The 26,731-nt window shown below is 49.9% G+C and overlaps 2 protein-coding genes across 8 annotated transcripts in view; both read left to right on the forward strand.

The window, feature by feature from the left end:
• ARID1A (AT-rich interaction domain 1A) overlaps positions 1–16,416 on the forward strand; it is a 62,039-nt gene extending 45,623 nt beyond the window's left edge. For 3 of the 4 annotated variants that reach the window (XM_075774066.1, XM_075774065.1, XM_075774063.1), the window contains 12 exons: positions 804–949; positions 1,041–1,168; positions 3,539–3,748; positions 4,309–4,516; positions 8,424–8,556; positions 8,904–9,076; positions 9,256–9,406; positions 9,535–9,666; positions 9,777–9,873; positions 11,337–12,210; positions 12,500–12,630; positions 13,455–16,416. In XM_075774066.1, the coding sequence (XP_075630181.1) occupies positions 804–949; positions 1,041–1,168; positions 3,539–3,748; positions 4,309–4,516; positions 8,424–8,556; positions 8,904–9,076; positions 9,256–9,406; positions 9,535–9,666; positions 9,777–9,873; positions 11,337–12,210; positions 12,500–12,630; positions 13,455–15,182 (4,111 nt within the window). In that variant the 3' untranslated portion in view covers positions 15,183–16,416. The remainder of the gene's footprint in view (positions 1–803; positions 950–1,040; positions 1,169–3,538; positions 3,749–4,308; positions 4,517–8,423; positions 8,557–8,903; positions 9,077–9,255; positions 9,407–9,534; positions 9,667–9,776; positions 9,874–11,336; positions 12,211–12,499; positions 12,631–13,454) is intronic. The other variant, XM_075774064.1, reaches the window with a different exon arrangement.
• Positions 16,417–17,895: 1,479 nt separating this feature from the next.
• On the forward strand, positions 17,896–26,095 carry PIGV (phosphatidylinositol glycan anchor biosynthesis class V). Of its 4 annotated transcripts, none has more exons than XM_075774068.1 (4): positions 17,896–18,285; positions 22,309–22,462; positions 23,885–25,042; positions 25,681–26,095. In XM_075774068.1, the coding sequence occupies exons 2-4, from the start codon at positions 22,376–22,378 to the stop codon at positions 25,984–25,986; spliced, it is 1,551 nt and encodes a 516-aa protein (XP_075630183.1). In that variant the 5' UTR covers positions 17,896–18,285; positions 22,309–22,375; the 3' UTR covers positions 25,987–26,095. The 4 variants fall into 4 exon arrangements, with proteins under 4 accessions (XP_075630183.1, XP_075630182.1, XP_075630186.1 ...); XM_075774067.1 differs by lacking the exon at positions 17,896–18,285 and adding an exon at positions 18,839–18,918; XM_075774071.1 differs by lacking the exon at positions 17,896–18,285 and adding an exon at positions 19,127–19,199.
• The last annotated feature ends 636 nt before the right edge of the window (positions 26,096–26,731 follow it).

Raw genomic sequence — 26,731 nt, forward strand, 5'->3', positions numbered from 1 at the left:
TCAGCACTGAACTTTGCAACTATTTTCTGTGGTTGTTGTTTTTTCAAACATTTCAAAGTAGGTGTATGTGGCCTACCAGAATGCCATCAGAGCCATGAACTTGCTTATAAATTGGGTTCCCCCAGTAAAGCTGTTAGATATATTTGTTGTCTGAGTGGGCATTGTGCTCTCTGCAGCCTGATTTAAAGGCTGCTTCTGCAGTCTACTGTCTGATGTTACCTATGGCTGCCAGCAGGTCAAGTTCCCAAATGCCAATACGGCATCAAAGCCTGTCCCTTTGAGTAACAAGTTTGAGCGACAGTTGTGCGTGAGGTTTTCTGATACATGTAAAATAATGTAGCTTGTCTGGGTAACAAAAAGGAAAGAAATAAAGAAAAATCATTAAATGTGGCTGGAGCACTACACTGTTCATTTAGCCAAATCGCGTATTCTCACTTAAATGCACAGGGCTGCAGTATTTGCAGATCTGTTCTTCCCTGTAAAGGCAGCTTTACAGCTGAAATGAAGTTCAGTTTGGGGATGTAGTAGAACAAGATTAAGGGTGGAAATGTTCAGAGCTGAAGTCCCTCTTTCAAAATGGTTTGCATCGCCTTTTCTTTTGAGAACAAAACTTAGGCTCTAGGGTAGCTAAGCTTTAAAAGAGCACCTGATCTTCAGTCTTTTGCTGGAAAACTGAGCAGGAGAAAGTCACTTCTCCGCTTCCTTTGTAGAAGGTTTCTTTTAGCTAACCTGCTTCCTTAGAAGACAAGATCTTAATGCTTAGTAGTTGGAGTATGCATGTGTTTCTTCTTTGCCTTCTCTAGGCCTCCTGGTTATCCCAACATGAATCAGGGGGGAATGATGGGCACTGGACCTCCATATGGACAGGGAATTAACAGCATGGCTGGCATGATAAACCCCCAGGGCCCACCCTATCCGATGGGTGGGAATATGGCTAACAACTCCGCAGGTAAGCCAGTGCTGACTGTTAGGCATTTGACTGATTTTTTTGGGTTGTTTTTTTTTTTTTTTGCGTACTGGATTGAAAATCAGTGTTAAAGATTCTTTTAACTTCCTAGGGATGGCAGCAAGCCCTGAAATGATGGGTCTGGGGGATGTCAAATTAACACCTGCAACTAAAATGAACAATAAGGCAGATGGGACGCCAAAAGCAGAATCCAAGTCAAAGGTAAAATGTTTTGGGGTTTGTTTTTAACGACTCACATCCTCTTCAGCATCCAGGGAAATAAAACCAATGCACGTTAACTTGGATTGAACAGTGCATCTAGTAGTGAGTGTGGTTCCTGAGAGAAACCTAATTTGATACGTCCTCCTTACCCTGAGCAGACTTCTCATTAGCATGGTTGTCCTTGCGGTATGTGATCTGACTGCTACTTGCGACCATGGTTCTAACTCAAGAGCGTGGCAAGTGAGTGGGATATCCTCTTTCGGCATGTGTCATGTTTTGAGTGTAATTACAGAAATAAGTGTCTTGAAACACGTGTGTTTCTCTGCCATCCCCTACAGAGACACACTAGCCCCCAGTAAGGCCAGGAAAGGGACTTTTTTATCAAATTCACACGTTCTTCCCTGTTGATAACTTACGAGTTCAAGCCTCTATCTAGAATTTCTAACAGATGCCTGGCACCCCTTATTTGTATGTTCTCATTTCAGTTGTGGGCTAGTCCTGCCTGTATTAACTGAGGAGAAGGTACCTGAACAGATGCATCTTTTGGGTCAGCTTTATCCAAGTCCCCAGATCCTATGAATAGCTAATTAGGCTGTTGCTTGAATCAGAAGTATAAAGGTAAAGACCACGTAGTTGAAGTGCTCAGTGTAAGGAGATTCAACATGAATTACGCTTGATGTGTCCAGCCCTGGCCGTGCTTGAATTGTGCCAGCAGTTCCAAGAGGTTCTTCAAGATTTATCAGGAAAATTCAAACAATTGAGGATTTTTACTTCTGGGATTCATAAACTGTTGAGAAACGAAGGGGAGCATTTCCCAGCCCTTTGGGAGTAATTGATTTCACTTGCAAACCAATTTAGTTTTAGGAATTATCACCTGCCACAGTGAAACTGCCAGAAGAAGTGTAAACAAACCTGAGTTTGTGTCTGGTGTAGGCTTGGAGTTAGTCAGTTATCACCTCTCAGCTGGGAGGTGGTACACTAAAGTGTTGCACTTGTTTCACAAACAAACCTCTTACTAATCCTGTATTAAAGCCAGAAGAGGGAGGCGAACAAGTTCTTCAGGGAGTGTTTTTCTTTGCGTTACTGCTAGCAGTTTCAAAAGAACCACCAAAAAAGCTGTTTCTGAGCCTGTAGTCTCCTCTTTTGCTACTTGAAGGACATAAATGCTCTGCAAGTTTGATACCTGTACCACCAGCGGTCTGCAAGAAGATTCAGAAGATCTCTCACTTCTGCTCATGTGTTCTGGCATCTGCCTTTCTACTTATGACTTGAATGCTCTTGGGCTAGGAGATCCCAGAAGCTCCAAATAAGGGTTGTTCTGTCCTCCTGGTCTGCACTGTTTGAAGATTATCTCATGTGCTAACAAATGCACTCAGTCTTGGGTGTAGGGGTTCATCTAGAACATCATCAGATTTGAAGTTCACTTCTACTTTGGAAGTTCATTTTTAAGTAAGCTTTTGGAATGCCAAAACCATTTCTGCCTCTACTCCAAATGTGTGTGATCCAGGTGGTGAAAGACAAAATAACACGGTCATGCACTACATCAAAAGACTGGGGGGGAAGCAAGGCGAGGTGCAGGACCACAGGTTTTACCTCTGAATAGACAACAGGGACAATTCCCTGAATCAGATGTGTAGGAACTAGAGTCTGATACTCGTACTTCACAACTGTAAATTTGTATTCCAAATTCTGTGATACCTTTCCGTATCAGTCTTGCTGGATCCTGATATGCCAGTGATAGCAAACCAGTGCAGGAGCTTACGTCTCATCTGGGTAGCAGGAGAGTTCTGTGCTTCTGTCAGTGAATAGACAAGGGAAGAGATGGTCTTTGTGGGGGACCCTCACACATTGGTCAAACAGTTCACTCTAATCTTCATTTTATTTTCAGGCGTGTTTATTTTTATTCCTTTGCAGTGTTTAGTGTCAGTTTAACCTGGCATCTACCGCTTGGGTAAGAGAAGAGTTTAACCAGAGGGCAGTATTCACCCTGGCAGTGTGCAGTAGTCATGGGGAATCTCATTTGCACTTGAATTAGATGTTTTCTTGTATATTTAGCAAACGAGCCCACAAAGGATGTCTCAGTGGTGGCTCTCTGCAAAGCCTTCTTGAGGTTGGTTTGGTTTCTGTAGCGTTCCTGAAACCTTTCACTTTTTAAAGATACATATTTTGTGAATTCCCTGAGTAGCAGCTGGTTTTGTGATACCTTTCTTGAATAATACTTGCCTGATGTTGATCCAAGACGAGTGTAGGTCTAACATAAAGCTGTTCTTAATATAACAGCAGAACTTTGACTGCTTTTCTGAAACCATGTCGGATGTGAACGTGGTGCTTTTGTGCTGCTCAGTCCTGATACCTCTTTCCTTCTTCTAGAAGTCCAGTTCCTCTACTACAACCAATGAGAAGATCACCAAACTCTATGAGCTGGGTGGTGAGCCTGAGAGGAAGATCTGGGTAGATCGTTACCTGGCCTTTACTGAAGAGAAGGCCATGGGCATGACAAATCTCCCAGCGGTAGGCAGGAAACCCTTGGACCTTTACCGGCTCTACATCTCCGTGAAGGAGATTGGAGGATTGACTCAGGTGAGTGTCCAGGAGCCAGCATGGTGCCTGGGTGTTTGTATTTGGAGCTGCCCGCTGCCTGGCAGGCACAAGTCAATAGGCAACACAATTCAAAGTTAGATTTGTAGCTAGATGTAAACTGTGACTTTCCATTTAGCTGTGTTTCTTATCTTTTTATTTTTTAAAATAATGTTTATAAAACCCAGCATTCTTGAAGTGAGCCAAATGTCTGCTCTCCCGTTGCCTGGTTGAGAGCAGTCTGTGGTGAGGTTCAGATCAAGTCCTTTTCTTCCCTGCTTTGTCCAGTGCAAAGATTGGTGATGCTGTCTTTGTCCTTGCATCGGGCTGTCAACTGACCTCATGGCTAGTTTGATTTGCAATCTGTCCCTATTTGAAAAGTTTTCTCTAGGTGAGGAAGAGAGTTTACTAGTTTTTTTGTTTTGAACGCAACTGTATCCGCTCTGCTTAGCCCTTATTGCATCCTTTGTTTTAGCTGGGAAGTGTTGATTTCTCCCCAGAAGATTTCTTGGAGGAGAAGTAGCTGGGATTTTGAGTTTACAGCCTCTTGTTTGCTTGTGCAGGTCAACAAAAACAAGAAATGGCGCGAGTTAGCCACAAATCTCAATGTGGGCACGTCCAGCAGTGCAGCTAGTTCTCTGAAGAAGCAGTACATACAGTGTCTCTATGCCTTTGAGTGCAAGATTGAGCGAGGTGAAGACCCCCCTCCAGATATCTTTGCAGCTGCTGATTCAAAGAAGTCTCAGACTAAGATACAGCCTCCATCTCCAGGTGAGTTTAGACACAGGTTTAAGGTCTACGTTGAATGGTTGAACCAGAAGATCTCTGACACTGTGCACGTGACTCTGTGTGCTGTGGGCCAAACTGATTCCAAACTTCACCAAACCCTCATGTCTGTTTCTAATTAGATGTTCTCTGGATGTGTAGATTAAATTCTTTTGTAATGTGGGAGTGAATGATACTGGGAATAAGTCAAGCCTCTTGGGATAGTTCAGCTTTTGTGTGTCCCACCTCTGTATTAAGTTTAAGAAAAGGGAAAATATAAAAATATATAAATATGTATATACAAGCACTGATGTGCTTACGAGTATGGCACTGCCTTATGAGAATCTGATGGAGAGAGAAGTCTGGAGTTGTCCCTTCAAGGTGATCTCTGCATGTTCTAACAGCAGCCCTTGTTGGTACTCTGTAGCTTTGGGAACCTGCTAGAAAATTGGGCTTGTTTTGACTATGCAAGTGCTACCTTCTGGGAGTAAATGCTTGACGTGGGTGTGCTGCACTCATCTTCCTCGTGAGTTACTTCTTTCTGTCTTCAGCTGAAGATGGTGAGGACTTTCTGTGGTTTTGTGCCCGGAAAGCTTCATAAGCCTATAACAAGTTGGATTCTCTAGAATTCAAGCCCTTTAAAATGAACTTCTGCTGTTGTTTCAAATTTGATGGGGTGCTCCAGTTTCTGAATATTGAAGCATAGTGTTCAATTCAGGGGGAAGAAAAGGAGAAAATGTCTAGGCTAGCAGTGCACGCCGTACTCTTTAGTCTTTGGAAAGTCTGATCGTTTCTGTCTCATTTGCATCGAGTTCACTGCTTGAATTGCTGCTGAACTTGCCAACCCTTTAAGCTTCAGTTTTCCAGTTTGTCTTATAAGTAAAGCCTTCAGATGCTTTTTCTGGTCAGGAGCCTGTTCATGTAGGTGAAATAAAAACTTTGTCTGCTTTGAAGTTCCTGTAAGGTTTGCAAAAAATGCCTTTTTGGTTCTGAAACCTGGCATCATCTTTGTCTAGCTCCTGAGGAGTGGAATAATGAGCCCTTTTTCAATTGTACCGCAGTTGTGTTTCAGCCCTGTTAAGCCCTGATCGACAGTGTGCTTGTCCAAATACTCTGTTGTAACTACATTTATCTATCCTCTTAGTTACAGAGTGTTGTGGGGGTTTTCTGGGGGGTTTTTTGTTGGTTTTTTTGTTTGTTTGTTTTTGTTTGTGGGGGGTTTTTTTGTTGTTTTTTTGTTTAAAGAACTAAATCATGTCTTTTCACTAGTCAGGAAACCTGTCCCAGCGTAGCTTCAACCTTGGTGTATTCTGCAAGATAAAGCAACTTTTGTGTCATTAGACTAAACTTCTGTCTAAAGTGGTGTCTGAGTTCCGCTTAAGCTAGACCACAAATCCATTCCCACTTTCTTTCCAAAACCTCTTTCTTGCCCCCCTGGGATACTAGGCAGTGGAACAAAGATGTTAAGAGCATTTGGAGTTTATTTGGAGAGGGCTGAGAATTTTAGGAAGCCACTTAAAACTTCTTGTAGCACTAGGTGCCTGTCAGCATGGATTAGATAGTGCATCAATTTTTATTTTGTTTTAGCTAATATGGTGGTACGTGAAGGTCGTGAGTCTGCCCTTGGGGCCGTGCTACGGGTGATCTCTTGCTCCAGCACACCAGCAGGAGGAATCTGCAGGGCTGCTATCCCACACTCTGCACCTTTGTGCAGCTCTATTGACTTAGTCCACAGGCTTGATTCCTGTTACAAGAGGACTGTGCTGTATTTCCTATTTAAACTGTTTCTCTCCACTTGTCTTACTCCAGACTCCTGCAACTAGGAATATGCAGAGGCAGCACTGAAGCATGGTTGGTTGCTCTGATCCTTTAAGCTGTATCGCTCGGCATGTTTGTGCTCCGCTTTCACTTTCCTTTTCCTTCTCTCTCTTGCTCCCCTGGATTGGCAGGAACTGAGGGTGTAGGACACAACACAAATTGCTTTCTCAACCCCAGCTCCAGACTCAAGAGCCTTAGAGGAGCATTGAGTCCCAGTGGGCACAACTGTTCCAGGGGCTTGCCGGGGCCGCCCTGATGCAGCGTCCTCCGTACTCGCACACACAGAGACCTGTCTCCCAACAAATCACCCTTACTGGGGAGTAACCTCCCTGTTTGAAAGCCGAGCAGGGCATTCTGAAGTCCCATCATTTGGATGAAGGGCTCTGTTATCCCACACAGACATGTGCGCTTTGCTCTCCTTGCAGACTTCATAACCCGTTGGCATTGGCTTACGCGTCGTTTCAGCCTGTTCTGTCAAATGAACTTCTGCATAACTTTGTGAATGATGAGGATCGCACTGCATGATTCTCCATTAATTGCTTTTTGAGGCTGCAGAGCATCTAAAGGCCTTGCAGGACAATCATCTAGGTAGAGCTCTCGGTGCTGGAGCTGTTTTCCATGCAGTGCGTGTTCATAACCCTCAAAACCCGAAAGTGTTTACAGAAAGGCCGTGGCTGGAGCGGACCGGGTACTGCTTCGTGGGCACTCGGCACGGGTTTTCTGCAAACCTTCCTGGGATCCTGCTCGCAAACTGCAGCGTGTCCCTGGGGAGGCGTAATCAGTCTGCCGTTGGGTTTTAATTCCCAGAGCGTGGAACTGGCCTGGCTCCAACTGTGTGTAAATTTGTGAGTGGGAGGGACGGCAGGGGGTGGGGACAAACACCAAATGGCAGCGACGCAGGGAATGTCTCGAGGCCTCTTCCTGCCGATGCCAGCATTACAAACAGAGACGAGTGGCGAATTCCTGGGGGAAGCGAGTGGAGCTGAACCGCTGCTGACGAGGGAAGGAGAACGGCGGGGAGGGCCCATGAATGAAAGTCCCTGCTGAGCTTGCCTCTGCCCTTCCTTCTCCCAAGACCTCCCCGGGCTGGGAGGGAGTCGCGGAGAAGAGGACAGGGTGCCAGGAAGGTGGGGTGTAAACAAACATGCCCTGGACATGACCTCGGAGGATTTTAATGAATAGCTGAAATGACTCATCAACCAGCAGGGCTGAAGCTGAGGGATATCGGGTGCTGGGGATGGTAACTAATGGAAACATTAATTAAGAGTTCAGCTCTTGCCAGCTGCCAGGAGCATATGAACCTGAGAGCTGACACTGTCACAGCGATCCAGGGGCAGAGGAGAGCTCCTAGAGCTGATGGCACAGCTGGATTACACATGACGGCCTGGGATTTTTGATGAAAGCTTACTGTAGCGTAAAGCAACCCATACAGAGCCAGGGAACTTGCTGGACGAGTTTTGTCATTCAGTGAAAGATCCGGCATCTCCGGCATTCCCTGTTCCAGGAATCCTTGGGAGTGGTGCTTGATTTAACCTGCATGAATTAACCCCTCTCAAAGGGCAGAGCAGACAGAGGAGCTTTGTTCAGAGTTACTGGGTGACTTCAGCTGACATCCCAGAGTTTCCATCACTAGAAAGATCGTGAGACTTCCAGGAGAGGGCTCAAACTCACCTTCTCTCTGGGTAGAAAGAGAACGTGAAAGTGATGGGTCAGTGGTTATTGCTTGGCAGGAAGCACTGTATTCCGTGCTGCATGGTGCACTGCAGAGCATCAACCTTTGAAGCCAGATAGCCTGGGCACACGACACAGTGCCACAGTGGTGGCACAGTGTGTAAAAGAGAACATAATTAAGAACGAAGGCATGATGAGAACGAACACGTCCTCGCAGCTTTACATTACTGTACGTGGTTCTTCTGGGAAGTCTGGCCCCGTATGTCCTTGCAGTGTTGAGCTCCTCGTACTTTTTTGGCCGTATTTCATCTGTCTCTTTCTTGAAGGACTCTTTGCTCTCTGTTCTTGAGGCTGATGTTCTGGGAGGTTCTGGGTTGCGTCTGTAGGGTGCAAAGCTCCTCACACCACACTTCTGTTCTTGCAGCGGGTTCAGGCTCAATGCAGGGTCCTCAGACGCCTCAGTCCACCAGCAGCTCCATGGCAGAAGGAGGAGACCTGAAGCCACCAACTCCAGCATCTACGCCACACAGTCAGATGCCCCCTTTGCCAGGCATCAGGTATGGAACCGTTGCACCCTGTTCCACTACACTGGATGCAGAGTGACTGTGAGTTCTGGGTCACTACTACGAATGGCTGTTTTGGTGGGGCTCCATGGCTTTGCTCCTCCATTAATGGCTCACAGCAACATCGTTGACTCTGCATCTGTGTGTGAACAATCATTGCTTCTGGGATTGGGGTTGAGGACAGTATTGTAGAAGGGCAGTTCTTCATGCTTCTCTTGGACGAGCATGACTGTGGTCCTTCTAGGGGATACCAACACCTGAGAGGGAACACGTGGGGAAAAGTATCTTGAGGAGCACTGTGGACCTCTATAATCTTGAGGTTTTGTTTGGTTTTTAATCAGGAGTAACTCAGTGGGCCTTCAGGATGCCTTTGCGGATGGTAGTGATCCTACGTTCCAGAAGCGGAACTCCATGACTCCAAATCCAGGGTACCAGCCCAGCATGAATACCTCTGACATGATGGGTCGCATGTCTTATGAGCCAAATAAAGATCCTTACAGCAGTATGAGGAAAGGTGAGGAAGTCCTCGTGTGCTCCTTTCCCTTTTCCCCTTGACTGCTAATCCCTGTATCTGGGTGTGCACTGCAATGTGCTGTAGGAGACCTTCTGCTCGCCCTTCTTCCTCAGAAGACGGGACTTATCTTTCTAATGCAGAGGTAGACATGTTTATTGGTTATTCCTGCAATATTTCAGCTCCAGGAAGCGATCCCTTCATGTCCTCAGGGCAGGGCCCCAACAGTGGTATGGGTGACCCTTACAATCGTGCTGCAGGTCCAGGGATGGGTAACATGGCCATGGGACAGCGGCAACACTATTCCTACGGAGGTCCTTACGACAGAGTGAGGTGGGTACTTGAACCTGGTGAGATCCTGGTTTGCTTGTGACTTTTCTGATCGTCGGGGTTTTTTCATTTGAGAAGCAAGGGTGAATTTAAGTGGATGTGTGGGATTTTTGTGTTTGCCTCCAATGTAGGACGGAGCCCGGCATGGGACCTGAGGGCAACCTAGCGACCGGAACTCCGCAGCCAAACATCATGCCTTCCACCCCTGAATCGGGGATGTACTCTCCCAGCCGCTACCCGCAGCAGCAGCAACAGCAGCAAAGGTCTGTGCGGGGTGTTGCCACAAACAGCTCTTCCCAGTTAGAGAGCTCTGAGACTGTGAAAGTGAAGCATGCATCTGATCAGACAAGTAATGCATCTGTTTCTTCTCCAGACATGATTCCTATGGCAATCAATTCTCCACTCAAGGCACGTCCTCGGGCAGCCCCTTCCCTAGCCAGCAAACTACTATGTATCAACAGCAACAGCAGGTAAATCATCAGAAAGTTTCTGATTTGTTCGACGGAGAGACAGAAGAGTTTTAGCTGTGAAATTTGTGAAAAGGGGAGGATAAAAATTTTTGGGGCTGTGTGTTTGCTTTATGAGTGTGTAGAACTAAGTACCACATACAGGAGACTTTTTTTTCCCAGTTTCCAGATAGTTTAAGTAAGTTTTAATTAGCATTTCCAGTGTTGTGTTAGCAAAACAATGTTCTGAGAATGGAGGTTGTGTAGTTTGCAGACGTGCGTGCTCTGGTCAGGCAGCAGGAGAGCAGGAAGCTTTATTGGGCTTCTCTGCCCCTCTGGGAATTTGTGAATCCCATCGTGTTTCTGTAACGCTTTTGGTCCAAGTGATCAGATGAGTTTGGAGTAAGTCCTTGATCGTTCTGGGGAGCTGTGGATCATTCTGCACAACCCAGGGTTGTTTCTTTTTGTGTCTTTGCCTTACTAAGCCCGCAGGCAAAGGCTTCAGACCTGCCTCCACTCCTCCACTGCCTCACTGCCTCCTACTCGTTCTCAAAAACATCAGGTTTGTTTCAGGACAGAGTTTGAATGAACATATCTCTCTTTCCATAATCCTTATATATGATTTGCTCTTTGTATCAGTGCCAAGACCCGTAATGTTTTCCTGATAATTTTGAGTCCTCTGGTTTAGAAGAGTACAGAGAGGGCACTCGCTGAGCTGTGCTAAGAATAATTCCAACTGCTCTGCAGTTTGGCTCTGCAACCAGAGCCACGGGGCGCTGAGCCAAGAGTTCGAGTTACTCTGGTACTTGTCATCTTTGAAGCCCTAGAGCTCCATCTGAAGCCAGTCATGACCGTGGAGCTTCAGAGTAGACTGTGTAACAGCTACAGCATAGACCCTTGGAGGCAAGAGAGAGCTTGGATTTTAATTTCGTCTCGGCAATTGACTGTTTTCTCCATTTGCACTTAAGAGAAACGGGAGAGAATAGTTCTTGCTCCTTTCAGTGATGTGTTTTGAAATCTACAGGAAAGGAAGAAGCAGGAAGTACAACAGTTCTTTTAAGGCATCTTGTTTAATGCTTCATCAGCAACCTCTGTTTTCTGGGAAATAGAAATAAGAGTCTGATAAAATTCCTGGATGTGAAAGTAAAGAAGTACCTGTGCACAGTTTGACTTGCAGTGAATGTATAGTAGAGCGGAGTCTTTTCCAGAGGAAAGTCCTTTCTGTGGGCAGACTTCTGCCCCCAAGGCATCCTTGTAGAATCCACAAGGAAACTACCCAGCCAGCCACAAGGAATTGGTCTTGGCTTGCGAAATTGAAAGTCTGATCCAACTTCTCGTTGGATATGGCTAACGCCGAGCCTTGCCCTCTTATGAGCCGTGCCGTGGGGCATGTCCTCTGGCTCTGAGTAGCTCTACCCACTGAGGTTTTGGTTGCTCGTTTCCGAGTAGATAATCTCATATTGTCGATGCCTTCGTTTTCCCTGTAGAATTACAAGCGACCGATGGATGGCAGCTACGGCCTGCCTGCTAAGCGACACGAAGGGGAGATGTACAACGTACCATACAGCGCCGGGCAGGGGCAGACGCAGCAGCAGCTGCCTCCAGCACAGACCCAGCAACCGAGCCAGCAGCAAACTGCACAGCCGTCTCCACAGCAGGACCTGTATAACCAGTATGGGAGTACATACCCTGCCGCTGACCGCCGATCTGCTGGAGGGCCACAGAACCAGTTCCCATTCCAATTTGGCAGAGACAGGGTCTCGGCTCCCCCAGGCTCCAATGCTCAGCAAAACATGCCTCCTCAGATGATGGGAGGTCCCATACAGTCTACTCCAGAGGGCCCACAGCAAGGCGCCATGTGGCAAGGGCGAAACGAAATAGGGTACAGCTATCCGAATCGGCAGAGCACTGGCTCTGCACCCCAGGGGCCTGCTTATCACGGAGTGACTCGAACAGATGAAATCCTGCATTCAGACCAGAGGGTCAACCACGAGGGACCATGGCCTTCCCATGGGAACCGGCAACCTCCTTATGGTCCCTCTGCCCCCGTGCCCCCCATGACTAGGACCCCCCAGTCTAACTACCAGACCCCCCCTAGCATGCAGAATCACATTCCTCAGGTATCCAGCCCAGCACCTCTGCCCAGACCTCTGGAGAATCGCACTTCTCCTAGTAAATCTCCGTTCCTGCACTCGGGGATGAAAATGCAGAAGGCAGGACCGCCAGTCCCTGCCTCGCATATAACACCAGCAGCTGTACAGCCTCCCATGATCCGACGAGACATCACCTTCCCTCCGGGATCAGTAGAAGCTACGCAACCTGTGTTGAAGCAGAGGCGGCGGCTGACGGCAAAAGATATTGGTAAGAGGAAACTCCTGCTTTTCTCCTTGTGCCCGTCGAGGGGGTGGGTGCTGCCGTTAGCCTTTGGTACAGTGCTGCCAAGTGGAAGAAGAAATTTGAAAGAATTATATTTTTGCAGGTTAGTTGTCTTTTCAGACATCGTTTTGGCATCGTCTGCAGAGAGATTGCTGGTACATGCAGTCTGTACATCATCTTAAACAGGGTCTTCATGGGTCCAAAAAGCAGTATCAAGTATCTCCTTTTTGTTTTTAAAACTCCAGGCGCTGGAAGTATCGTGTTTATGTTACAGGAACTCCTGAAGCCTGGAGAGTGATGATGTCTCTGAAGTCTGGGCTGCTAGCTGAAAGTACGTGGGCCTTAGATACCATAAACATCCTGCTGTATGATGACAACAGCATAATGACCTTCAACCTCAGCCAGGTGGGTGCAGATGCTCTCTGATGCAGGTCTTTGAAGTGCTAATTTTGTAGGGTTTTCTGTCAGCGAGATAGCAACAAGCAGCGCTTGCCCTCGTAGGGCCAGACTCCCAGACATCCCCGTACCTGGGGAGCATGCCCGATCTGAAGAGAGCGTGGGGTCTGGGTAGCTGCACGCTGGTTACTCGCTGGCCTGTGTAATTTGTATGTTTGTTGGTGTGCAAGCGTGCGTGTTCTCCTCTCTAACAGGAAGGGAGTAATGGTGGGGAGGCTGTGATGGACTTTGCAGTGAGAGTGCTCTGAGAGGCTGGAGGCTGCTTGCGTTTTCAGGTGTTGATGGCGTTCGTTCAGCTCTGGCTCGGTCTTTCGCCGGGACAGCGCGCAGTGAGGCTGGGATGCCAGCCCAGAGGAGCCAGCCTTTCTCAGCTAGCTGCCACGTGCCTCTCTGGCTGTTGTAAAAACCGCTCAGCAATACTGTAAAGGCTGTTTTGGTTAGTGCTGCCTTTCACCTCCCTGTGTGTTCACCAGAGGGGAGATACAACCAAGAGCACGTGTGTGTTTGCACAGGTATGTGTGTGTGTGGAGGGGGGCGGCTTGGATACTGACAGTCAGTATCTGGTTTTGCCTTTGTTCCTTTTCTCAGAGGACGGAGAGCTCTCTTTTGGAAACAGTTTATTGCCGGCATGAAGAGAACCCATTAATTAACAGCACTGCATAAATTCTTAGCCATTTATGCCCTGCTTTCCCAGTTGCTCATGTTGACCTAAGTTGTTTTCTGATCACTGTTCCCTTCCTTCCTTCCCCTCCTGTTTCTCTCCTCCCTCATAGCTGCCAGGCTTGCTGGAACTCTTGGTGGAGTATTTCCGGCGCTGCCTGATCGAGATCTTTGGAATCCTGAAGGAATACGAGGTGGGAGACCCAGGGCAAAGAACACTATTAGATCCCGAAAGGTTTTGCAAATCTTCAGCTTCCTCCTCTCATGAAGAAGGGGAGGAGGAGGATGAACCACGGAGCCTGAACTGTGAGGAGGAAGAGGAGGATGAGGAAGAGGAGGAGGCTGCGTTTTCAAGCAAGGACAAAGCACCTCTAGAGAGCAGCGAGGAAAAGCTAGTTAGTAAATTTGACAAGCTTCCAGTCAAGGTCGTGCAGAAGAACGACCCGTTTGTGGTAGATTATTCAGACAAGTTGGGGCGAGTGCAGGAGTTTGAGAGCGGACTGCTGCACTGGCGGATTGGCGGCGGAGATACCACCGAGCACATTCAGACCCACTTTGAGAGCAAGACGGAGCTACCTTTGACTCATAAACGAGCTTCCTGCAACTCTATCTTGAGGAAACGTTCAGCAGCTGAGAGCAATCTGAGCACTAGGGAAGGAGAGACTCCTCCATCCGACAGCTCCTCGGAGAAGAGGATAACTGCCACCATGGACGACATGCTTTCGGCACGTCCGGGCGCCCTGGCAGGGGAGGAGGAAGAGGTCAAAGCTTTGGAAACAGCAAAGGAAAGCAGCAAGTTTCCCTTTGGCATTAGTCCAGCTCAGAGCCACAGAAATATAAAAATTCTGGAGGACGAACCTCACAGTAAAGACGAGACGCCCCTCTGCACCCTCCTAGACTGGCAGGACTCTCTGGCGAAGCGTTGCATTTGTGTCTCGAACATCATCAGGAGTTTATCGTTCGTGCCGGGCAATGACTTTGAAATGTCTAAACACCCCGGGCTGCTGCTGATTCTAGGGAAACTGATTCTCTTACACCACAAGCATCCAGAACGCAAACAGGCGCCCCTGACCTATGAGAAAGAGGAGGAGCAGGACCAAGGGGTGAGCTGCAACAAGGTGGAGTGGTGGTGGGACTGCTTGGAGATGCTGCGTGAAAATACACTGGTCACGTTGGCCAACATTTCTGGCCAGCTGGACCTCTCCCCTTACCCGGAAAGCATCTGTTTGCCCATCCTGGATGGACTCCTCCACTGGGCAGTATGTCCATCAGCAGAGGCCCAGGATCCCTTTCCAACACTGGGACCCAACGCGGTCCTCTCCCCTCAGAGACTGGTTTTGGAAACACTCAGCAAACTCAGCATCCAGGACAACAATGTGGATTTGATTCTTGCAACTCCTCCCTTCAGTCGCTTGGAGAAGCTGTACAGCACCATGGTGCGGTTCCTTAGTGACAGAAAGAACCCGGTGTGTCGAGAGATGGCTGTGGTACTACTGGCCAACTTGGCACAGGGGGACAGCCTGGCAGCAAGAGCGATTGCTGTGCAGAAGGGCAGCATTGGCAACTTGCTGGGCTTCTTGGAGGACAGCCTGGCCGCCACGCAGTTCCAGCAGAGCCAGGCCAGCTTGATGCACATGCAGAACCCGCCCTTCGAGTCGACGAGCGTGGACATGATGCGCCGAGCCGCTCGGGCGCTGCTCGCCCTGGCCAAGGTGGACGAGAACCACTCGGAGTTCACGTTATACGAATCGCGGCTGTTGGACATCTCCGTGTCGCCTTTGATGAACTCTTTGGTTTCACAAGTTATTTGTGATGTACTGTTTTTAATTGGCCAGTCATGACAGCTGTGGGATCCGAGACCCTGTGTGCGTGTGCGTGAGTGGAGAACTTAGAAACTGACTGTTGCCCTTTATTTATGCAAAACCACCTCAGAATCCACTGTCTGCCCTGCGCTGTCCTGCTTCTCCCTTGGGGAAAGATGTCCCCGTTCCCTCTCCCCTTCCCCTGCCCTTCGAATTTGTCCTGAATCCCTTATTAAAGGAGACAAAGTTCTGTCTACATAGAAGACTTTTTTTTTATTTTAACCAAAGTTACTGTCGTTTACAGTGAGTTTGGGGAAAACGACTTGCCGTGTTATCACATTGACAGGCACCACTTTCATAACTGTTTTTAATGGTAAACTCTGAAGGACAAAAGTGACTGCTGAACTCTGTGTGGTTTATCGTTGTACATTCACAATCTTGCAGGAACCAAGAAGTTACCAGTTGTGAACAGACCTTGTCCGAGGGAGGCCTGTGCAGTAGCGTGTAGAACTTCATGTACTGTACACCTTAAACTGTAAACATACTGTAATAACGTCTCACATGGAAAAAGAAAAAAAAAAAAGCTGGATCAGCAGCGAGCTGTAGTTTTTAAAAATGTTTTTAGTTAATGTTGAGGAGAAAAAAAAAGGCTTTTCCCCCAAAGTATCATGTGTGAACCTACAACACCCTGACCTCTTTCTCTCTTCCTCCTTGATTGTATGAATAACCCTGAGATCACCTCTTAGAACTGGTTTTAACCTTTAGCCGCAGCCTGAACGCTGCCACGTGTGTATATATATATGACGTTGTACATTGCACATACCCTAAGATCCCTTGCAGTTTTGTCCCCCTCTCCCCACCCCTTTATAGTATGACGAGTTAACGAGTTGATGACCTGCAAAAGCGAGACACAATTATTTAATCTCTTGCCAGACATCCCTCCCTGGAGGATGCTGTACAGGTCTCTGTGTATAAAGTCATTGCTGTCTCGGCAGCCAATCAACTTATAGTTTATTTTTCCTGTTTTTGTTTTCTTTCTAATCGAGGTGTGAAAAAGTTCTAGGTTCAGTTGAAGTTCCTGATGAAGAAACACAATTGAGATTTTTCAGTGATGAATTCTGCATATTTGTATTTCAGACGATGTAGCTAAAAACTTGATGTAAATTCCTCCCTTTTTTCCTTTTTTGGCTTAATGAATATCATTTATTCAGTATGAAATCTTTATACTATATGTTCCACGTGTTAAGAATAAATGTACATTAAATCTTGGTAAGATGTTTGTAAGGGTTTTTTTTATTAGCAGAATGCGGAGGTAGCTTCAGTACTGCCAGGTCTTGTCGACATCAGGTTGTAGGTCAGCTCCTTCTTGCCGTGCAGCACAGAGACCTCGAAGGTTACAGCGTTGTCTGGGGACCACAAAGTCCCGTCTCGCTTCGGAGACCGTAACGCCGTGCAGTCTGGCTTTGCTTTCTCCGTTTGGCTCGGTGCTGCTTAGGCTCGCCTAGGAGCGGCTTTGCGGTGTGAGGTGAAGCTATGGCGGAGATGTGTAGTTCACAGGGTGAAAAAGGCCGTTGCTTGGAAGGGAGGCAGTTCCCTCCAGCTCTGTAAAATGGAAAATTTGTCATTCCCCTCGCATTTTTCGCATTTTCTTGGAGCCGTGGTGCGGACTCCCGACTTCCTTCAGAGGACGGGGTTTTCCAGCAGACGGAGCTCTGATGCCCTTCAGCAGACGGCCAAAGTTCAGGCTCTTCGTATGAAAACCTGCACGTTTTCGTGGGTTAGTAAGGGGGCATTTTATTTAGCCTGAAGCTTTATCCTCAGGTGATAGCAGAAGCAGGCTGACTAGAACTGCACCGAGCTTGTTTAAGCCAAATAGCTAGTTAAAGAAAAAGGAGAAGCTTTTTTAGAGGTAGAAGTCACTTTTGCTCCAAAAATCAGCATGTTTTATCCTGTTAGTTGTCTCCTAGGAAGCTCTCAGTTCTCAGAGCCCTCCCTGAACTGCATTCCTTAAAACTTCAGGTTCCTGGGAGTAATTGTGCAGAATCAAACTGACTCTTTTCTGAAAAGTCTTGTTTATCAGCAGGAATTGCAGGAGCTCTTTGCCTGGCAGAATAAGACTCCTTAAAATGGATTCTTTCTTGAGACAGGAATGGTGCTCGGCTTCCTTGGCTTTAAAAAATACTGAATAGAAACCAAATTGTGTGCTAAGAATATAAAAATTCTGCTGGACTTTGCCGTTCTGTGACAATGTTGTTGCTTTAAAACCAACTTCTCTGATAATTTTAGTTCTGTATTCCGGGAGCTTTTAGTCTGATTACTGTAAAAAAATTTTACTTCTTTTTCTAAACAGAAAGGATGTCAGCAGCAAGGTTGACGAAGGTAAGGGTGAGCAGCTTTTGTACAGCTTTGGTGTTCGTGTTACGGTGAATTTAATCATAAGTGAATGCTACATCTGGGAGGGAAAGAATAGTCTCAAGTGGTACCAACTACCCATTTTACCAGGATTTATACAACCAAGTGACCCGAGGGGAGTGATTCCACCCCCACCCAGCGCTTGCACGCACGCAGACGCATGCACCTCTCGCAATTCTAAACTGGTTAGAAGAAAAACAGCAGAGACGAGAAATTAGCAAAATGAGAACAAGTGGTGTTCGCGGTTTGTAATTAGGGACTGTTTCGAGAGCCACACCTGATCACAAACTTGGCTGCCCAGAATGCAAATCCTCGATGCTTTGACCCAATTTGTACCCAAGGCTTTCCATTTCTGCAGGCATTCCTCAAAATGTCTCTTTGACCCTGACCGCTCCGCCGTTTCCTGGTTTTACCAGCAAGGGAGAAAACTTGAGAAGCTTGACTTCTTCCCAAGTTAGAGCCCTGATTAAAAGCACCGGCTTGGCAACGATGATTTCCCTTTCGTTCCTGCAGTAGATACGGTCAGGCCGATGTAGCGGCGCGTCGGTTTTAAGCCCAAAGATGTGCCGCGCTCTGCCGTGCCGGCGCGCCGGGAGCGAGACATGAGGTGTGAGGCCGTAGCTGGCGCTGAGGCAAAGCGTGAGCTTGGCTAGGGCGAAAGCAGAATCTGCTGCCTCCGTCATCGCGTGGACGAGATCCTTGAGGGAAACCTGCCCACCCTCTTGTAATGGTAAGTAATTAATATAATAACGCGCTTATTACCAGGCTATTGTTATGTGATGTTGCTTAATGTGTTTTGGCAAGAGACGGTGAAGCCGTGCCCTCGCCGTGCGGCTTCCTTTGAGGTTTGTGTTGGTGCCGCTCCAGGAGGAACACCTCGCTCCGGGCCCGGGCTGGCGCTGGGCTGTGGCGGAGCCGGGCCAGTCCCCGCTCCCCGCCCCGAGTTGCGGCCGGACCCCGGTGGCTGACCCGAGGAGCGGGCCCCAGGCCCGGCTGACGCTCCCCTGACCTCATGCCAAGAGCGGGGAGGGCTGGGGGGCCGCCCCGGGTCCTGCGTGGAGCGAGGTGCCCCCGGCCCGGCCGCCCCCCACCCGCCCGTTCCCCTCAGCGGGGAGGCAGCCCGGGGGAAGGGGCCGCGAGCGGCCGCCGCCTCAGCCCGCCCTTAACAAAGATGGCGCCGCCCGACCCTTTTCCCCTTCCCCCGCCCCCCCCAAACCCGGCCGCCGCGTGACGCGACGCGCAGCTCGACGGCGCGCGCGCGCGCAGCCCCGGAAGAGGCGTAACCGGAAGCGTGACCGCGCGTAGGGGCGGGGCGGTGACGGCGGGATGGAGCCGGCGCGGGAGCGGCGCGTCGGGCGCTCAGGTGGGGGAGGGGCGGGGCCGCGCGCGCGCCGCGGGGGGGGAGGGGCGGGGGGTTGCCCCTCCCCCTCGTGCCCGGGGGGCCCCGCCCCCCAAAGCCGCCCCTGAGGGGACGGGACGGGGCAGGGACGGGGCGGGGGGCGCAGCGAGACCCGGGGAGGGCGAAACCGCCGGGGGGGGGGCAGCGGGGGGGCAGCGCGTCCTGCGGTGAAGCCGGGCCGGGCCTGGTGCCGTCCGGGGGGTTGGCGTTGTTTTCCCTAACGGCCCCTCGGAAAGGTCCCGCCGGTGAGAGCAGAGAGCCGGAGCGGGATCCGTAGGCGCGGTGGGCGGCGGGGGCAGGGCCGAGGCCTGGGCCGGGCCGGGCCCGCTGGGAGCCCCGAGCCCTTGCGAGCTCCTACCGCAGGCTGGTCCCGTGCGGCCTTGAGTATCGATCCATTAATAAACACGAGCGATAACTGTCCCTAATCGTGACAACATCCCCATTAAGCGCTTCAACCATCACCCGCTCTGTGCTGCTGGAGTCTGCGAACCGCCAGCCCGTCTCATCTCCAAAGTGAGGGGAAACAATCCTGCGCTTTGTTCCTGCCCGTTTAATCGCTGGGTGCCGGCCGCAACGGCTTTGCCCGTCTGAAACAAGCGGCAGAAACGGAGCACGAGTGCCCGGCGTCTCCCCAGAAGTCGGTCAGCGCCTGGATGTGCCGCACAGAGCGGGATTCCCGACATCGCTGCGTGCGAGAGCAGAGGCCGAGGTTGAAAACGCGCAGGGGAGCGACCGCGGCGCGTTCTCGTGCTTGGCGCGTCGCGGACCTGATCCGAACGCCCGCCTTTGCTCGGCGGGTCCGTCGTCTCAAGCCGATGGGTCTCGATCCGGCGTAGGTTTTGTTCACACGTGGGAGCTGTTGCAAAAGGCGCAAAGGGGTAGAAACGTTCCCGTTTCCATCCGGACGCTGGGGCTGCCGCCTCCGCACCAACCCGGCCGGGAGTGGAAGCGGCCGCGGGAGCAAACAGGTCCTTAGAACCAGCGCTAGGCCAACGGGATTGACCAAATTCAGTCTTATTTTTTGGTCTCCCGGTTAGAACAGGTGTTTAAATATTTCTAGAGAATCTCCTGAATCTTAACGGCCAGTTGGAGAAGCACCAAGGGGTGCCCAAACCGTTGCTCTCAGTGTTCCGGGATGCAGGTTGGAGTAGGTTTCCCAACGGGAATCCCGTTCCCCAGCCAGGAGCTGATTGCCGGCCGTGCAGAGGGAAGCGATGCCTCAGTGGCGAGTCCCTGCTGCCACCGGGTGGTAATCGCTCTCCACTGCATTTTTACAGACCTTGACCGAATTCATATTTTCATTTATGTGATAATTTACCCAGCGTCTATTTTGTTCCTATTCACGTCCTTTTTTTAGTACGGTTTCCAGAGCAAGCAAAACGCAATTTGTATCTGAGAGCAAAGAGAAGCGCAGAACGCAGAGAGAAAGACGCCTTTAATTAAGACTTTGCATCTTTTTCTACTGAAATATTTTTAACCTGCTTCTGCCTTTTCATGTCCTTTTTCCGTTGGTGCAGGTGCTCTTGCACGCAGCACATTTCAGGGTAGAGACATTCCAGCTCTGACGCCGCGTTCTCTATCGGAACGGTGGTTGTGGGCTGCAGCTTTTTTGTAGGCTTCACTGTTTTCCGTTACAAGGTGTGCTGCGTCGTGACAGGAACAGGCTTTTTAAAGCTGTTTGCTTTGAGCCTTCTTGGCACATTCACACGAAGCTATTTCTCTGCTTTTTTTTTTTTTTTTTTTTTTTAAATATTTAAAGTGCTGAGACAATTTTTGCCGCTGTGCTTTAATAGGATTTGCAGCTGTGAATGTGCTTTAATAGAATTTACAGCTGGGCTGAAGTATCCCCTCTCTTAAAATAACATTGCAGCTTCGTGATTCAGGAGAATGTGCTTCCCACTAGTTGCTTTGTAGCTGTGAATGCTCTGGAGCAAGAGGAGAATATGAGCAAACCCAAAACTTTTGTCTGTGGCTAAATAGGAAGCATAATCCTGCGGTTAGGGACTGGAACTGTAAATGAGCGTATTTGGGTCTTGTTTTTTGCTTTGCTGATGACTTGCTTTCAACTCTCTGATGCGGTTTTTAACCTGCCAGGTTTTTTTTTTTTTCCATCAGTAAAGTGGTAATAGGAAAATCTATAGGAAAATAGGAAGAAATAGGAGTGTTTTTAGATCATTAAGTGATCGGTTTGGGGATCTTTATGTGCTGCAAGGCGCTGGATCAGAAAGATGGCAGGTGGGAAATAGTGCAGGATGTGGTGTCATTGGAACCCGGCGAGAGCTGCGGGTCTTCTGTTTCTCAAACTGAAAAGCAGTTGGCGGCTGGGGAACCAACGGAAGAAATGTGTTATCTTAAAAAGCTGCATAATAGATACCGCCTGCCTTTCGTGGCTCTGGGCCAGTAGTTTTCGTAGCTGGTCCCACAACGTCAATCCAGAATATACAGAAAAGAAAGCAGTGAGACTCCACAGGGCGGTTTAAATCTTACAGGTGAGGTTTGCAGGGAAGAGGTGGATGAGAGCCACCTTCGCATACGCAATTTGCTTGATGGGCAGATGCCCTCACTCTGGGGACCAGGATCCCTGCCAAACTCTTGGAAAATTGCAGGTGGAGAGGGGGGAGTGGTGTGAGCGTCGCGTCCCAGAGATGCTGCTGATGGATGGAAGGGGTGGGGGGAAGCCTGCGTAGCTGAGAAGGCACCTTGGCCTTGCTCTGACGGAGCTCATGGGGTCGGTGCCACAGAGGCAGCCCCGAATAAAGCTGTTCTTGGCTTCCCGGTGGCAAAGGCTGGGCAGAGAGCAAGACAGAGGAGAGAGCGTGCCTGGCAGTGCGCGGCCGCTGCGAGCCCCTGTCTGCAAACTGCATACACGGATGTTACACTCAGAGTCCATGTTTTAATTCCGTCTCCATCCCAAAAGAAAAAAACAAAAAAAAAGTTTAAATCCCATTCAGCGCACTGGAACTGGAATGTGTGCGGAGATGCTTGGCGGAGTCCTGGCTTGAGCTGCTGGTGTTTCTGCTGAGGCAGCCGCTAAGGAGGCCGGTGAGCCTGTCTGCTCCTCGTATTTACACTGGCCCGGTAAGAAATGGGCTGAGAGTACATGTTATAACCTCTCTCCCTCTGCATCCTGGCCAAGGTTAAGAAGTCAGGGAAATATTTTTTTTTATATAGGAACAACATCAAAGAGGTCTTCTGCATCTTCTCCCAGATCCATGATCTCTTTCATAAATGACTTTCTCGTTCATAGAGATGTGCAGCCCTTTGAAGTGCCTGATAGTAAACAAAGGCGCATCATTTACAAACACGACTGAAGCCAGAAATACCTTTCTGTGTCCTCTCTGTTTATCAATTCAGGTTTGCGAAACTGGAAGGAGAATTTCGCTGCCATCACTGACCTACTGAGGCAACTTTCGAGCTCAGAATGGAGCTGGTGAGCAGGCAGGACCCCCACCTCCGAGAGGTCGTGTGGTTTGCGGTGTGCTGCAGAGCCCTGACGCTTCTGCTGCAGGCAAGTCTCCTGTTCCTAAACCAAAGACACTGCGACATCTGTTGTTTGCTGCTCCGAGGCTTCTCTCTTCGGTACTGCCTTGCGCGCCGTGAGCTAGCTGGTTCTGCTTGATTGGGAAATCATCTTTTCCTTTGGAGAACCAGCTGCACCCAGGGAGGCAGGTTGCTGCTAAGTAAAATTACGTACGTTTCCTTGTAACTTTACAATGTTTTCACACCGCTGTTGCAAGAGGCTGGTTTGGCAGCACAAGAGGCTGAAGTCTCTGTTTACCCCTAGAAGAGGAAGAACAATCTCCTCCTGCACGTTCCTCCCAAGTCTCATTTCCAGAGACATCCTTCTCTGAGCGTGGGAGAGCTCGGTTGCTCACTCCACCCTACCTGTGCGTACCCAGCCAGCCAGCAAAGAGTCTAGCCGTAGCCGTGGCCCTCCTGAAACAAAATCGGCCCGAGAAAGCTCTTCAGCAGCCGGCCGCCAGCCAGCTGGCAGGTTGTGGCAGCCCCAGTCTCCACTGGGTAGGGCTGAGTGGAACCATCAGCTGGGATGAAAGACTCCGTGTTACAAATGCCAGAAGCCTGGTTAGACCAGATGTGTGCTTGGTGGTAAAACGGCGGCTTTGTATGTCTTTTAGTCCCAATTTGTTCAGTGTGGCCTTTTTTCTCTGCCAACGCTGAATTTATTGCAGAGGACTCATCCCAGTCTCCATGTAGTTAAGCTACAAAACTTACCATCTGAGGGTTTTTGGGGGTTTGGGTTTTGTTAAAACATTTTTTCATTTGGAATTACATTACAATGCATTAAGTTGCATGCCTCCTATCTCATGAGCTCTCTGGGTTTTTCTCTCCCCTTTTAAAATGCGGTCAGCGCCTGGAGGCAGAGGTGTGTGCGTTCTGCTTGCTCATCTCCAGAAGGCGAACCCCTCAGTGCATGTCAAGCTGCAGAGGCGATGGAGTGATCTAGAGACTAGAGGGGGGGCCTGGGAATCAGCTGCCGTCTTCTGCGTCAGTTTGCTCTGGGAAAACCTTTTTCTCTAGTTCTGTCTCCTCTCCCTTGTACATCAGCTGGGATAATAATGCCAAATTCAGTAGAACAGGAGGCTTACCGGTGCTGCAGAGGTACCTGGAGCGAGCGTATGCAGTTAGATGTGCCTGAGCATGGGGCCGAGCAGCTTTCCCTGCCCAGTTCTGTGGGGATTCGTGCTGGATATATTCCAGAGCTTTATTCAGTTCAGATGTACATGCCCCAAAGATCGTGTTTGCACCTTTTCACAGTCTTACAGGTGACCGTGCTGCAAAGCCCCTCAGCCTGGCTTCCGTGCTGCTCTTGTCTTCTGCTTTGAAACCCAGGAGTCCACCTCCTGCTTGGTGCTTTCGGTAGGGTACGAGAGGATCTCTGCTGGACTTCAATCCTCTCTTCTTTTTCCAGGCTCTGTTTAACCTCCTGATCCCAGATCACGCTGCAGACGCCTTCTCTCCCCCTCGCCTGTCCGAGCCTGGCCTGTGGGACCTGCTGTTGGAGCGGCTGCTGGGAGGCCTCTCGCACTGGGATGCAGAGCACTTCCTCTTCATCGCCGAGCGCGGTTACCTGTACGAGCACAACTGCGCCTTCTTCCCGCTGTACCCCCTGAGCGTGCGTGCCGTAGCTGAGGGTGCTCTGTGGCCCTTGCAGCGGCTGCTGGGTTTGAGGAGCCGCCTCCTGCTCTCAGCCGTACTTCTTAATTCTCTCTTTTCCATCCTGGCAGCCGCTGTCCTGTATAAGCTGGGCTGCGTCGTGCTGCAGTGTCGTAGGGTGGCTTTCCTTGCTGCCGTTCTCTTTTCTGTCAGCCCTGCCAATGTATTTATGGCAGCTGCTTACTCAGAGAGCATGTTTGCCTTCCTGGCATTCAGTGCCATGTGGCAACTGGAGAAGGGGCAGAGCTGGCTCAGTGGACTGCTCTTCTGCCTTGCTTCTGGGGTGCGTGCCAACGGGCTTATTAACGCTGGCTTCTTTCTCTACTCCCGCGGTAAATGCTTTGCCTTCCAGCTCCAGGTGGGTTCAGGATCGGTAAGGAAGCTCCCTCCGTTCTGGAAGGAACTCCTTAGCGTTGCATCTTCAGCGGTTCTGATGTGTGCTGTCATTTTTCTACCTTTTGCTTTATTTCAGTATTATGCCTACGTGAGGTTCTGTGGTCCTGGCACCGGCCTGGAGCAGACTGTCCCCAAGCCGCTGCTGCAGCTGGCTCTGGACAAGGGTTATCGTCTGGCGGCCACGAACGGGGTTAAACCCCCTTGGTGCTTCCAGCGATTCCCCGTGGTCTATTCCTATATTCAAGATGCTTACTGGAATGTGGGCTTTCTAAGGTATTTTGAGCTCAGGCAGATACCAAATTTCTTGCTTGCTTTGCCTGTCACGCTCCTGGGCTCGTGGGCTACCTGGACCTACATCATTGCGAATCCCCGGCACTGCCTAACTCTTGGTCTAGAGAGAAGAAAGAGTGAAGAAGAGGGTAAGCCAAGAGTTGGATTTTGCTGCCCCGCTGTCTTCATGTATGTGGTCCATGCCACGGTCCTGCTGGTGTTTGGATTCCTCTGCATGCACGTGCAGGTAGGACGTTCACAGCAACACACGGAAGTGTTTTCTTAAGGGGAATGCAGCGTGGTGGCCGAGGCAGTGACAGTCACAGGGCAATGCAAACCAAAAGCTTTGCCTTTCCTCTTTCGGAGCTACTTCCCCAGAGAGTTTCCAAAGTTAAGGCCAGGCTTGCCAAGCCCTGCTAATTGGCTCTTGGAGGACAAGGTCGTTATCATGTTGGGCTGAGCTTAATGGATGGCAGTGAGAGGATGCAGAGCCTGTCGCCAATCCCTAGAAAGTGTTCAAAGGCCTTTTTAGGACACAGGGGCACTAAAGGTTGGGAGTTCCGGTGAAAAAATAATGGAAGAGTGAGATTCAAGTCTGTCCTGAAGCTGCTGCCCCTGCCCAGTTCCTGAGCAGCGAGGATTGCAGCGAGGATTGCAACGAGATGGTGACAGTTAGCACTGTGCTTGTCCAAAACCTGGAGACCACTTGACTGCTTACACAAATGTCTTAATAAATGAACCAGGTTGAGCTGAGAGGTGTTTCATTTCAATGCAATAAATCCCAGCAGCGTGAATTGGGGCTGTATTTCAGTCCCCTTTATCAGCCATCTGAGGCAGATAGAAACCTGCAATTTATGGGATTTTTGCTCTCCCTGTCACCTTCAGGTGCTGACCCGGTTCCTTGGCTCCTCTTCTCCTGTCCTGTACTGGTTCACTGCTCACCTGCTTCAAGAATACGAACCTTTGCTCTGGAGCGAAGGGATTGATAATCAAACCGCGGCACCTCGCTCCGAGAAGTCTCTTCTAGAGAAATCTGGTTCCTGTGGGCGAGGGACTTCTGAAAACCCCGTTGTGAGGCTGCTGCTGGACTGTAGATTAATCACCCCCCTCAGCAAATGCATTCTTGGATTTTTCCTGTCCTACTGGCTGCTGGGACTGGTTCTGCACTGCAACTTCTTGCCGTGGACGTAGTGGGGGTGTATTGGTACAGACGGGTCGCGGGGCAGAAGCACCGGTTCAGAATTGAAACTTGTTTTTGCTAAAAACCTTGATGTGTGTACAAGGATGCTGTTGTCTTGGTTACAAAGGCGTTACTCCTCAGTTACTACGTATGTACAGAGCTGTCACTGCGTGGCCGTGTCCGAAACGGGCGCGTTCTCTTTGCTGTGATGCTACAGCATCCTGCCTAGCTCTCTGCTGTCGTTACGGCCAAAATTCCCGTAAGCTGCCCGGAACAGGGAATGCATCTCGGTTCCTACGTCTTCTGGGGGAGGTGCTGCCACTGAGCAATGATTTATGGCAAGGATCCGTGTCTGTCAGATTCTCATCCGTCGGGAAACCTCCGGGAAGTGTCCTTGACGGCACAGCGGGCATCTTTTTTGCAGGGAGGCTCCTGCTGGCTCGCTCGGAGCCCTCCGGTTCCTTCCCTTCCAAAGCGCTTGCTCTCCCTGGGAGCAGAGGACGGTGGCGAGGCGAAGGGGACCGGCTCCGCCTGTTCCCCCGGGCTTGTGGCGCTGCGACTCGGCGCTCTGCGGGTCGGGCAGCGCTGTAGCCGGTGTTTCAGCACGGACGCATCCCCGGTAAACGCGCGGTGTCCGTGTCCCTGTCCGTGTCCCTGTCCGTGTCCCTGTCCCTGTCCCTGTCCGTCCCCCCCCCCCGGGGCTCCCGGGCCGAGGCTGCTCCCGTCGGGCGGGGCGCGGTGCCCGGCGCGGCCGGC

The sequence above is a fragment of the Balearica regulorum genome, chromosome 22, assembly GCF_011004875.1.
Source record: "Balearica regulorum gibbericeps isolate bBalReg1 chromosome 22, bBalReg1.pri, whole genome shotgun sequence".
In the NCBI taxonomy this organism is placed as follows: domain Eukaryota; kingdom Metazoa; phylum Chordata; class Aves; order Gruiformes; family Gruidae; genus Balearica; species Balearica regulorum.